General features: G+C 33.8%; 1 protein-coding gene across 1 annotated transcript in view; it reads left to right on the forward strand.

Annotated features, from left to right (window-relative positions):
• LOC129253712 (C-Maf-inducing protein-like) overlaps positions 1-8,230 on the forward strand; it is a 56,287-nt gene extending 48,057 nt beyond the window's left edge. Inside the window, exons 15-17 of the mRNA XM_064095553.1 lie at positions 1,194-1,388; positions 4,376-4,552; positions 5,344-8,230. Of these exons, the coding sequence (XP_063951623.1) occupies positions 1,194-1,388; positions 4,376-4,552; positions 5,344-5,394 (423 nt within the window). The 3' untranslated portion in view covers positions 5,395-8,230. The remainder of the gene's footprint in view (positions 1-1,193; positions 1,389-4,375; positions 4,553-5,343) is intronic.
• The last annotated feature ends 6,452 nt before the right edge of the window (positions 8,231-14,682 follow it).

Below are 14,682 nucleotides of genomic sequence, written 5' to 3' on the forward strand. Positions count from 1 at the left end.
AAGTTTGCTAAAAATCCATTATAGAATAGGAGAGTTATGAATTTTTAAATATTTTAGTTTGTGACTGATAAAAAAAAATCACAATTTGATAGATCTCCTGAGGAGATTAATTGCAAAACATTGTATTACATATATATTAAATTAGATTAGACCTCAACACACTATACATGTAGATGGAATGACAATTGGATTGTGTTTTCAGTTACTTGATTTGTTATTTTTTGGAAGCACTAAATAATGATTTTCAGTTGCAATGTTTTCATGGCTTCCTTTTTACAATATATCATAGACATCGATGACAAATCGGACCTTGTAGCTCATATTTTTGTTGAAGTCCAATCAATGATAACCAAGGTCTAATATTTTTTCCAATAACAGAGTTTTCAAACTACAATGACGAATCCTGTATGATAAATTGGTACAAATTCTTCACACACAGTACGTAAATGTGCCCGAAGTGCCCATGCTTTGTACACATTACTAACACGTTTTCTTTATTTATTCAAGCTGTTGGATGTAGTTCTGAAAACAGCTTAGTACACACCCCACAATGTTGTTAAAATCTCACATTTTGATCCTCTAATGATTAATCTTTTTACTGTAGCTCTGCAGTATTTAGTTGATAACATGGCCATACATAACGAGGGGGGGGGGGCAGTTTCCCCCCAGAAATTGGGAAAATTCCAATTTTTTACTTAAAAAATTTCACAAAAGTCCCCAAAAGTATTCGCCAAATCCTTCAATTTAACTAGTAGAAGCAAGATCTCAGACTCATATAAAATTCCTGCAAGCCTGGGCATTTCACATCAGCTAATGTCGGCTAATGTCATTCTAACTTCCCGACTTGAATTTGTCTCTTTCTTGCTTCTTTTAATAATATTTAAGGACAAAATAAGTCTTAACTGTTTGGGTTTAGATGCTCAAAGCATCTTCAGAGCTACCAATTAGTAGGATTTTATTCCTAGTAGGATTTTTAAGTGAAAGTGGCAATAAATAAGATTTCCTCCCCAGAAATAAGATTTTTAAAACTTGTAAGAATGATGATTTGCTATGTTTTTCAAAACTTTAAAGAAAAGTAGGATCAAAAGAAATATAGAATGTGATTTTTTTTTACAATTAAGGTCTACAGACCTGTAAATCTATGAAGCTTTTTCAATACTGCTCTCTATCTTTTTTTTTTAAAATCCCATCAGCAAGAAAAAGGTGGTCCAAAGTCCCTTTCTCTTCCATCCAAATCAACGGATGTGGATGTAGCCAAGCTTTTCAGTTCTGGACCATTGGGTAATCTAGAGAGTCTTAACCTGGCCTTTACTCATGTAACAAGTGGATGTGCTGAAACACTCATCAAACTACCAAATCTGAAACAACTCAATCTCTGGTCTACTCAGGTAGGTGTAGTGTATCAGTAATGTGAATTATACTCAAATATCATAGCTATCATTTTAATATTACACAAGTGTAATGGTTATTGCATTCATCTTCAGCTGTTAGAATTCAAATGAAAGTACGCCATCTCTCAGTGATGTTTTTATTCTTATTGAAAATAGACCTTAGGGCATTTTTTTAGTCTCGCCTGCATAGCAGAGCGAGACTTAGGCGCCACTTTTAGCTTTTCTGACGGCGGCGGCGTCGTCAACATTGAAATCTTAACCAAGGTTAAGTTTTTGAATTGTCATCATAACTTAGAAAGTATATGGACTTCGTTCAGACAGAAGAGTAATCAAGTATTATTGAACATCCTGCCTGAGTTTCAAGTCACATGACCAAGGTCAAAGGTCATTTTTAGGGTCAATGAACTTAGACTATGTTTGGGGAATCAATATTGAAATCTTAACCAAGGTTAAAGACCCAGACCGGACCCAAAAATGAAATTGACAAATCATAAACCAATCGAAATTTAATAAACTACTTAATACAGAAATGCAAGCTTTATGCATTTTCACCACTGCATGGGAAGAGTTTTTTGCTTAAGAATTGCTCCAATTATTGGGCTTCGAAAATGGACTTTCTTCTAAATGCTTTCACTGGCCTCGAGACCGTGACGTCATGTTGTGTTAGAAGCGGTGTGATTCCATAGAGTTGTGCACAGTAAAAGTGGGTGATTTTCCCCCTTTCAGATTTTTATATATATATTTTTTTTTTCGTATTTTATTTTCTTCACTTCTATCACATAGTGATATTATAAATATCTTTTTTCTGCAAGCTTGAATTGATGAAATCTCTGGCTTTTGACTAGTTTTCACCATATTTCCTGCTTGTGTGGCACAGCTTTCGAATTATATCTGCATTCAGATTATGTGTAACAAGTTTTCCTGACATAGCAATTTAGGCCCATTAATAACAGAAAAGAAATCACAAAAATCTAGTGAAGAGTTTTAGGTTTCCATCCATTTGAGTACTGAATAATTGTCATTGTCATTTTTTTTGTGCAAATTAAAAAAAAATCGAATTCAGAATCTGAAAAGCAGAAAAATAACCCCTTTTTTTCGGTGTACAAGCCTATGGAATCACAATGCTTCTTATACAACATGACGTCACGGTCCTGAGGCCGGAGAAAGGCTATGGAAAGCCTTTTGTCCAAATCCTCTCTGAAATGCATTAATTTAAGTTTCCTTTAGCAAAGTAGTGGTGAATATGCATAAAAATTACACTGTTGTACCTTGCAGCTTACATATTTCCCATTTGTCAATTGCACTTATACATGTAGCGTTGGTCTGGGTCTTTAAGTTTTTGAAATGTGATCATAACTTAGAAAGTATATGGACCTAGTTCATGAAACTTAGACATAAGGGTAATAATGTATCACTGAAGATCCTGCCTGAGTTTCAGGTTACATGACCAAGGTCAAAGGTTACCTGGGTCAGCAAACTTTGATAATTTTAGGGGTATTTGTGTAATTGTCATAACTTTAAAGTTTATAGATATCTTTCATGAAACTTGGACATAAGAGTAACCATGTATCCCTGAATATCCTGTGTGCATTTTAGGTCACATGACCTAGATCAAAGGTCATTTAAGGTCAATGAACTTTGGCTGTGTTGGGGGTATTTATTGAATTGGCATCATAACATAGAAAGTTTATGGATCTACACATGTAGTTCATGAAACATAGACATTAGGGTAATCAAGTATGAATGATGGTTTTGCACATGTCTTACGGTCACATGATCATGGTCAAAAGTCATTTTGGGTCAGTGGACATTGGATGTTATTATCATATGAATTTTTTCTTTTGAATAATTATGCATATTTAGCTGTTTTCAAAGTCAGCACTGCTGCTATATCAAATTGCATAATGCAGGTGAGACTGCCAGAGGCATTCCACTTGTTTTACAAATCTATGGACAAAGACATTTACAAATAGTCCATTGGGCAATTACTTTAAGATTGTATCCTTAAATATCAGGCTATTAAAAACATGCTCATATACGTGTCCATGCACACTATAGTCCATATACACACACCCACCCATACATAAACACTTGCCCTCTATTTATTATTGACGCTTTGATGACTAGAATTTTGCCTCAGGTGCTCTGATTTTTTTAAAATCAAACTTTCGGGGAGTCTACAGACAATTTGATTTTCATACAATCCGAAAGGCTGAGGAAAAGTCAAAGTTTTCACTCTAGTTTGATAGAAAGTGAAAGGGTATATCACTTTGAAACTTTGTTACATGTAGCTATGACATTTTCTCTTTCCATTACTGCAATTTGCATTTGAATTAGTTTTAATGCAGCCAGAAAAAATTTGCGTTTGGAATTTCATGTTGCACTCATTGTCTTGCGATTATTCGTCTATGGTTTTATGAGCCTAGAATATTGTTGAGGATTATATCCTCCATTGTCGTAAAAAGTTAATAGTTTCATCCCAAGAAACAGATGTGAGAACTGTTATATATAAAATACTTTCACCCAACCACCTGAAAAGTTTTTTGTAACAATGTTGAAATGCCCTTGTAACATGCTGTGACAAAACAAAGTCTCTGTCACATTATTGTCAGTGAAGCTGTATGAATTGGTTTTGGAATCAAGAACAAAATACAAAAGAGATGAAAGTAAGTAAGAAAGAATGGTGTACACATACGGATTGATGGGCATACTCTATAGTCCACTCTCTCTTTCTCTTGTAGTTCCCATAATATCAGAAACTGACAACTTTGGGCATTTGCACTTCCTAAAATTCTCCTGGGTTTGACCTGAGTATTGCATTCGAGGCCAAGGATTAACCTCCGTCTTTGAGGACGAGGCCAAGGAAAATTTGGAATGCATGTTTTGCAGAACCTGGTCTGGAAAATTGTGGTTTCTCAATTTATAGATGATTAACTTCCATCGTTTTTATTGTATATACTTTCAAACTGTCTTTTGTGTATTAGTTTGGTGATCGTGGATTGGAGCTGATCACAGAACACATGCATGAGTTAGAGAGTCTGAACCTATGTGAAACTCAGGTTACAGATGACGGATTGCGATGTCTGGTAGACCTTAAAAAACTCAACCATCTGAATCTAAACAGCACTCCCCTCACCACTCGGACCTTCAGATTACTCACTGTAAGTATTACTTTTAAGATTGATAGACACAAGAAATTAAGTTTTCATATACAGCGTGTTCCACAAAAAAGGAAACCTGTTTTCAGAGATAGAATTTCACAATTATTCAATATGTTTTTAACAATTCGACACCTATTATAAGAGTGGAATCTCGCTTTTGATTTGAGACCAAAGGCTTAGCAAATCGTTCACACATGGCAGATTACAAACAATAAATATTGAGCCATGCCAGAAACGATTTGCCCACAAACTCAAAAGCGAATCTGAATCTACTCTCATTTCAGATATCAGTGAGAGAAATTTAACAAAGAATACAAAAAATGCTAATGAGCAAGTCATGGAACATGCATGGCCGTCACATCATGAACCAATCCTGTCCAATTTTTCTGTGCAATCTGATTTTGACATTAAAATTTCAAATTTGTTCTTATGAATGCAAGGAGTGTTCGTCTCATATTAGGTATCAAAATGGAGAGGAATAACTGAATTTTATGTTGATGTAAATTAAATATCATAATTCCTTTGCATTTGAAGACATGGGAATCCTGGTTTCCTTTTTTTCTGGGACACACTGTATACTGTATGTTGTGGAATAATGTAGAATTATGTTGTGGATGGCATAATGTTAACAAAAACAATTGACAACTCGAAATGAGAAAAGAAAGATTAAAAAGATCCAAATGAACATTAGTTACTGGGAGCACTGTATCTTAAATTGTAAGAATGCATTTTCCCTTTTATATTGCTCAGTTTATCCCTGCTTCACTTGACTGTTTTTATTTCTTTTTCAGGGTAATTTGCCTGAATTGAAGACTATGGATACAAGGTATACTGATGCTTGAAGGAAGACTTTCCATTGGACCTCACCTTGGATCTTTGAAGCTTATCAGTTATCTGTATGGATGCCTTGTGTATGCCAAATGAACAAAGGATGTACAGTTTAAGACAATAGAGCAGCTTTTCTCTCTATAGACCACAGTGTTCATATAGGAACATTTTGTCTGGCTGACATCCTGTTTACATCTGAAACAAGTCCTCATAAATCATTGCAATATACAAACAAAAAACAATATAAATCTTTAAAGACAATGTTATTATGACTTAGTTTCATTCTTGAACACAAGGACGTACATGCATACAATAAAAGAAACCTGAATAGATATTCCAGACACTAAAAACATTATTAGTACTGAAAAACATCTCTTAGTTTTTACATAGGTCAGATTCCCTCTATGTTAATGGGCTTATAAGGTGTAAATCTAAAAAGTGCTATATTGAGTTGGACCTTGAGCAAAATCTGACTCTCTTTCTCAATTTTGAGAAGTATTTTATACCAGTCTACAGACTTTGTAGCTTTCACTCATATTTCATTGATTCTTTCATGTCACTCATTTGGTTTCTTTCAATTGTTAATTAGTAATTTGCAATGTATTATTGAATAGTCCAGAGAAGTCTATATATGATGATTTATACCACATAGAGATAATATTTGATGTACTGTATTATGTGGATTACATATGCTTCAGAATGTTTATAACATTATAGGATGTTGCAAATGCAGTACTGCTTGAAAAAAAGTTATCGTAACCTGTGCTTTTGTGCATTTTGATTGTATTTTAAATGGATTTTTAGGCTGTGATGTACTCCTTCAAATGAAATTCCTTGTGTATGATGAGTAGCCCTTGAGATTTTAGAAGTCAAGTGTATTAACTTACTTTTTATCTAATTAGTATTTGCATAATTGATCAATATCCTTTATCCTAAAAAAAAAAGATTAGGCAATTTCTCATGAATTGAGGAAGTGGGGGGGGGGGGTAGATTGCCCCCTTCTGATCTTTGCAGACATTTGCACGATAGTGCCAAAATTTGGCACACATATTCTTTACACCACGAACTACAAAACCACTAGAAAAAAAGTGATTTTTAGGCTATTATGTACTCCTTTAAATGGAAATTCTTTTTGTATGATGAGTCTCCCCAGTCCTTTCAGGATTAAAGTTCAAACAAAATTTTATTTGCTGCATAATTATGTCTAATTTACTAATATTAGAGCATTCCTGTAGGTATTGAATATATAGCAACTCAATCAAACTTTAAGAATCAAAATATCTATTTTGATAATCTGTTATGTTCATTATGAAAATCATGAGGTTTTAATATTATTTGTTAGAGTAGTAGTTGATAGTTTTTTCCCATTTGTATGGATTAGGTCTGTTTTATAGTGCAATATTAGATTATTTTAACTCTATCATTTTGATGTACATGTAGGTAGTCCTAGAGACCAAACACTATTTAATGTTTTGTGACATTGCTGATATTTGTTTTTTAACACTTGTAATTCCTTTAGCTTACTCTTCCTTGACGTATTTTTCTTTATTTGGCAATTTATTCTGTATTTATTTTTATTACATTAACTTCCCGTAAAGGTCTGGCTGATATTAGAACAGAATACTGAGTAGCTGAAATTTTGTGGTAGTTTACTTTTCACTAATTTTGCATTTAAAAAATCACAAAATTTACATTTTCTTTTATGGTCATTGTTGCAAATGAAAAAAAAATCAAATTACTGAAAAAACAATGATTCATGATTATGCTGAATTGTAAAAATATAAAATGTAAAAATATCTATCTACTAAAATATTGACTTCTACCATAGTTTCAAATATACCCTTTGAAAATTATTTTTCACATATTTTTTAATACAATATACAAATAGCGAATAGGCATGAGTGCGATGGTGCGAGATTTCGCATAAGGTGAAAGAAAGATGCTCTATTTAACGAGGCGTTAGTGGAGTTGAATAGAGCGTCTCTTTCTTTCACCGAATGCGAATTCTTGCACCATTGCATGAGTAAGAATATTCGCTATTTGTGTTGTACAAAGCCTTGGAATCAAGCGAAAATATGAAGAAAAAAAAATTTCCCTGCAGTAATCTATGAAAAGGGAGCAAAAATACTGAAAGCGAAAAGCAAAATCCCACAAGCACACATGACTTTTGGGCAGCATTGCGCATTAAAGCCAGCAGGCTATACACGTATTGCACCTTCATTTTTACTGAGCGCAATGAATAAAATCGTATTGTGACGTCACCTTCTAAAGCTGTGCAACGGTACATTTTGGATGGTACGTCATGCGTGCAGCGGTACGAATGTTTGACATTTAGTCTCCCATTTGCTCGCGTACAACAAGCTAAGTAGGCGTTGTATAACAATAAATAATGAACTGAATCAGAGATGGATAACAAATGATGTGCTTTTTCTTATCATTTAGGTGTGAGCATAGTGTATAATTCAGTCATAACATTTTATTCTTTATTCCAATGTTAGTTTTTAGCGTTTGGAAGGGAAATTGCCTCGTAAAATTATTTTGGTTTTTATTTTCAGAATTGCTTATTGAATGTGCAATTAGAATCTACGAAAAAACTGATATTTTATCAATGATTATTGTTAATATTCTTTCTATTTTTATGAACAACAAAAAATTATTTTGTAATCCATTTCTGTTAATGGCTTTGTGTCAAATAAAATAGTTGCAAATGGTCTATTCAAGGTAAAGTGCTTATTACTACTCCTAGCTAGTTATTGTAGTAATTGTGGATAAGAGCCTTCATTAAAGAAGTTATGAAATGAGCAAGAAGCACCTTTCTTCTGATTAATCATAGAAAAACATGACGTTATTAATATTATTAATTATAATTATTATTAGTATATTACAACTTGTTTCTCTGTAACAAACCCTTTTCATTAAGATTATTTTGTGATTGTAAATAAGTTGAAAATGGTTAGAATTTAATGTTTGCATTTATTTTACAATCATGTCTGTCATGAAAAACAAAGTTCAATGTAATTTTGAAATCTAAGTTTCAATTTTGATTTATTGTGGGTGTAAAGATGACATATAAATGATCAAATTTACAAGATTATTTATTAAAGAGAGAATGAATGTGGGAAATAAACGTAAATATATTTATCTTGTAAATAGAATATATCATTACAAACTATATTTACTAACCAGTTGAACTTTTAAAATTGTTTTTTTTTTTGTAAAAAAAAAATTACCATATTTGTCAATTGTAGTGCACGAGATGTTTGCAAATGTCAGTTATTTTTCAAATACTGAAGTCCAATTTCTTATTGATAACTAATATTTTTGTTTATAAAGTTTTTTGTTGAAGCTCTGTTCTATGAAAGAAACTGTGCTATTTTTTCATACTTTCCCTTTTATTTTTATGTCACTTTTATAAAGTAATGTTGAAATAAAATTCAGCGTATGTTAAAAGGTGAGGGATGATAATGTAAATTCTGTACAAATTGTTGTAGGATTTCAAGTATGACACAAAGTGCTATCATTAGATAAGAAGCATCACTGTTAAGTGTAGTCTGCCTTATATTTCAAGTAGACTGTATCTATGGTAACCAATTATTATACTCTCAGGCGTCTTTTAGCACCATCTGCTTGTAGGAAGAGAATCGGCCGCAAAAAAAAAATTATAAATGATTACTTGTCTGATCTTCAAGGGAGTACTGCAAGGGATTCATATTGTCAAGGAATTTATATTGTCTGTAAATTGTTCATCTCGTCTTTTCATTATGTCTAAACAATTCATATCTATCTTTAGCCTTTCTGAATGTGTTAATACTATTGTGGTTTTCCCTGGCATGCAACTTTTGTTTTATTTTGGGCTGGTACCCTACTTATCATCTCACCTATTATAATCAGTTTAATATTGCATTATTTGCACATTTATCTAATGGCATAAGGCACTATTGTATAAAGGAGACACTAAAAATTAATGTGGAATAGAGTTAGAGTTAACTGAAATAAATCAATAGAAGAAATGAAGAGAGTCACATACAACTTAATAATTTCTTTGTACATCATTTATTTTTTCTTATTTCTACTATACATTTTAGCTTATAAAAATGACCTTGTTTAATGAACTTGAATTTCGATCATAGCTTTTGAACGCATTCAATGTTTGGTTTTAGCTCCTTTAAGAGTAATTGTTTATAAATAGATCAGTTTAAATATGAAAAGAATTACATTTTTCTTTGGACTATTTTTCATGTTTAGTCAGCAGGAATCACCAGAATCTCGTTTAAAAGACTTTAACGCACAATTTCCATAACAAATTTACCATTAGCCAGTCATAATGAATGATTTGAGTAGCTGTTAATTGTTAATTGCAAATTAGTTTTTGTAACAAGGTTTATGAAACAGGCCCCTGGACTGTACCATATACAATACTTTAAAGGTCAAGTCCACCTCATAAAAATGTTGATTTGAATCAAAAGAGAAAAAATTAGACAAACATAATGTTGAAAATTTTATCAAAATCGGATGTAAAATAAGAAAGTTATGACAGTTTCGCTTATTATTCACAAAATAGTTATATGCACAATTAAGTCACATGCAAATGAGAGAATCGATGATGTACCTCATTCACTATTTCTTTTGTTTTTTATTGTTTGAATTATACAATGTTTCAATTTTTACAGATTTGACGATAAGCACAAACTTCACAGAATTATATAATGTTAAACAATGGTAATTCTACATGTTCAGTGAGAAATAAAACTTTGTTTCACAAGACAATGAGGAGATAATTAGAATATTTCATATTTCTTATAATAAAATACAAAAGAAAAAGTGAGTGAGTGATGTCATCAGTTCCCTCATTTGCATACCGAGCGGGACGGGCATATAACTATTATGTGAAATAAAGCAAAACTTTTAAAAATCAACTTATTTTACATCCGATTTTGATGAAATTTATGCTGGTTGGATTTTCTCTTTTTATTCAAATCAACATTTTGTTAGGGTGAACTTGTCCTTTAATAATTTGCAATATTTATTAATATCTCCCACCAACCAATTTAACCCTATCTAGTCCATAGATAAATTTGAAGTGAAAAAAAATTGCCAGTGTTTTATATTTGTGCTTTTGGGGGTCTCAATCATCTTTTGAGGAGCAAATTCTGTGTATGGTTATACAGGTAGGCATGATTTGGTACCTGCATGTTACACTGAAAGTTGCTCAAAAAGTGATTTCATCACAAATTATGTTTAAAAAAAAAAGACAACGAATGTGTAAGGTAAAAATAAAATATTTGTCTATTTGAACTGAAAAAGCACAAATGTTGCTGTTCATGATCAATGAAGGGGGGGGGGGGGGCCTATGATCTTTGAAAAGAAAAACATTAAAGGTCAAGTCCACCCCAGAAAATTGTTGATTTGAATCAAACATACATAACGCTGCAAATTTCATCGAAATCGGATGTAAAATAAGAAAGATATGACATTTTTAAGTTTCGCTTATTTTTCACAAAACAGTTAAATGCACAACTCAGCGAAATGAGAGAGTCAATGATGTCCATCACTCACTATTTCTTTTGTTTTTTATTGTTTGACTAATACAATATTTCAATTTTTACAGATTTGACAATAAGGACCAACTTGAATGAACCATATTGTATTATAGTTGATTTGACACTTTCCGAACCTAGAAATGTTCTTTCCGATGAAGTTTTTTTCTTGATTTGTGTTTCTATGGGGTACTAGAACAAATTCAGCTTGGTTGCCCAAAGTTGCCATTTGGGCAATTTTGCTAATTTGCATAAATCCAAAATGGCCACCACATGCCATCTTAAAAAACTAACTTTTGAACCCTTGCCCTAAAATTATGAGGAAGAACTCCTTTTATGGGTTTAGGTGTGTGTAGAATCCATTTCTATTATTATATTTGCAATATAAGGTCATCTTCAGGTCAAATCCAATATGGCTGCCAGATGCCATCTTGTAAAATTGAATTTGAACCCTTTGCCCCAGAATCATGAATAATAACTTTATTCGTGAGTCATTTGGTATGTTGATTCAATTTCTGATGTAATTTTGCAATAAAGGATAATCTTCAGATCAAATCCAAGATGGCCGCCAAATGCCATGTAAGAGCTTATGTAAGGGGATTTCAGTAAGAATACTCATTTCTTTTTATTAATTCTCAATTGTTAGTTCAAGGGGAAGCCATATCTGAGATGTTGTCAGACGTTCGACATTAACTGCTCACCTTAGAATGAATCCTCGTTAGGTTTTGGGCTATGATCAATTTCGCGTGTACTTTTATTTCTTTTAATGTCCAGCCATACTTTTGTACTGAAGAGGCTTTTAAGTCTTTTTTGAATTTGAAAGTATTTTCTCCATATTTTTCCTAAATCAAAGAGTCCAATGATAGGTAGGCATCAGTTCGTCTAGGGTCGCTAGGGTTTACATTTTCGAGAGTGGCTGTAGAGCTCCGCTCTAGAGTGGCAGTCTCTAAAGCAAATTTGTACAGATGAAGGAGGATGGCGCTGAAACAGGTTCAGATAGTGATGCTGCCCTAGCCTTCCTCCTTGGTCTTTGGCCTGCAAATGTAGCATTCTGATTATTTTCTGACGTATTGACCCCTGTACTTAGTAGCTCTCCATAGATGACGACTATCATCTACATCTTCAAAAGTGTTAGTGTTTATGCCGGCCAAGTTTTATGTCACGTTTGCAGATGTGTTTATAACAGAGGTGTGATCTATCTGGGGACCAATCACATAGCTCACCTTACATTGGTGAATCCCTTCTAGGGTTTGCCAAAGTTTCATGCGGCTAACATGCCCCAACCACTTGAGGCACCTTTCACTAAGAAGCAAGAATAAGCTGGTGATGCCAGCAATAAGCATGCACGTACGCTGAAGGGCCTTATATTTTTCACTCTGTCCTGCCATTTCATGTGCAGGATACGTCCGAGGCAGCTGACATGGAAGGTGTTTAGCCGCTTTTCTTGATCGGCGTACGTTTTCGAGGACTTATTTCCGTTCAGGAGCTTGGCCATGGCTGTGACAGATATTCCCATCCTGGTGCTTATCTCCTTGTCCAGTGAAAGGGAACTAGAGACAGATAGTCAATCCAAGGTAGGTGAGGAGTCCACCACAACCAGACGAGTGCGTGCTGTTGATAGAGATATCTGGAGGACAGTCAGCGTCTTGAGTCTATCAGGATTTCTGTCTTACAGGCTGATGGGTGATCCAAACTCCTTACATGCACAGGACAGGTGGCTGTATTGCTAGGTCGTGTAGGCCTACTACCGCTTCTTTATAAAAGGCAGGGAGACGTCACGTCGTTGCCGTACAAAATCTTACGAATGAGAACCATCGTGACCATTGTTTTGGCACGAAGCCGGTCGATGTTGAAGAGTTTCCCATCTGCTCTGGTACGGATATACATGTAGATGCCTTCTGTGCATCCGCCGAATGCATACTGAGGAAGCATGAAGAAGAAGATCCCAATGAGTGTCAGGGCCAGGCGCAGCATAATTGCTTCACGCCACTGCTCACAGGAATTGAGGGAAGCTACCAGATGTTCCAGCATTGTAGCAGACTGTGCTCATGTAATGATGTGACCATGGATCAGTCTTGGGGAGCCTATCTTCTACAGGAGGCTAAAAAGTGCACTCGTGCTGACCAAGTCAAAGGCTTTTGTCAGGACGAAAAGTCCAATGATTATTATAAAGGAAGGTAATAAGTTAACAAATTTTCTGAAAAATACGGATAAATCACTTTTTAATAAAAAATAATACTTTTAAGTCCTTTCAATATAAAAATATGGCTGGACATAAAAGAAATGATGAGAACTCCCAAAATTGGTCATAGCCCAAACTTTGAATGGTTTCATTCTAAGGTGAGCGGTTAATGCCGAAATATATCAACCATCTGAGATCGGACTTGACCACTAAAAATGGAGAAATTAAAAGAAATGAATCATTCTTACTGAAATACCCTTCCATGAGCTCCTACACATAATAGTAACTCTCTTTAGGACAGCGTGTACTTTTTGGGGAGAGTATCTTCAAGGTTCAAAGTTCAATAGTCTCGGGAAGTAGTTTTTTTAATATGGCGTTTAGCGGCTATCTTTTTTTATCTGAATGATCCTATATTACAAAATTATTACCAGAAATGGAATCAACATATCAAATAACTCACGAAAAGAGGTATTATTCATGATTCTTGGACAAAGGGTTCAAAAGTTATTTTTTTCAAAATGGCGTCATCTGGCGGCCATTTGGATTTGACCTGAAGAAAACATTATATTGCAAAATAGATAGCGGAAAGAGATTCTACACACTGTCACCCCAAAACCCCTAAACAGAGGTATTACTCGTCATTCTGGGGCAAGGAGATCAAAAGTCAATTTTTCAAGATGGCATCTGGCGGCCATCTTGGATTTGACCTGAAGATGACCTTATATTGCAAAAATTATAAAAGAAATCGATTCTACATCCCCCTAAACCTCTAAAAAGAGTCTTTACTCATCATTTGGGGGCAAGGGGTTCAAAAGTTAAGTCTTTAAAGGTCAAGTCCACCCCAGAAAAATGTTGATTTGAATAAATAGAGAAAAATCAAACAAACATGCTGAAAATTTCATCAAATTCGGATGTAAAATAAGAAAATTATGATATTTTAAAGTTTTGCTTATTTTTCACAAAATAGTGATATGCACAACTCAGTGACATGCAAATGAGACAGTTGATGATGTCCATCACTCACTATTTCTTTTGTTTTTTATTGTTTGAATTATACAATATTTCATTTTGTACAGATTTGACAATCAGGACCAACTTGATTGAACCATATAGTATTAAACAATGCAAATTGCACATGTTCAGGAAGGAATTAATCGTTGTTTCACACGACAACAGGGAGAAATTTGGAATATTTCATATTTCACATAATAAAATACAAAAGAAATAGTGAGTGAGTGATGTCATCAGTCTCCTCATTTCAGTCTCCTCATTTGCATACTGACAAGGATGTGAATATAACTGTTTGTGAAATTAAGTGAAACTTTTTAAATGTCATAACTTTCTTATTTTACATCCGATTTTGATGAAATTTTCAGTGTTATGCTTGTTGGATTTTTCTCTTTTTATTCGAATAAATTTTTTGTTGGGGTGGACTTGTCCTTTAAGATGGCATCTGGCGGCCATTTTGGATTTATGCAAATTAGCACAATTGCCCAAACGGCAACTTTGGGCAACCAAGCTGAATTTGGTCTAGGACCCCATAGGAACACGTTTCAAGAAAAAATCTTCATCGGAAAGAACAT

Source organism: Lytechinus pictus, chromosome 2 (genome assembly GCF_037042905.1).
Source record: "Lytechinus pictus isolate F3 Inbred chromosome 2, Lp3.0, whole genome shotgun sequence".
Lineage (NCBI taxonomy): Eukaryota > Metazoa > Echinodermata > Echinoidea > Temnopleuroida > Toxopneustidae > Lytechinus > Lytechinus pictus.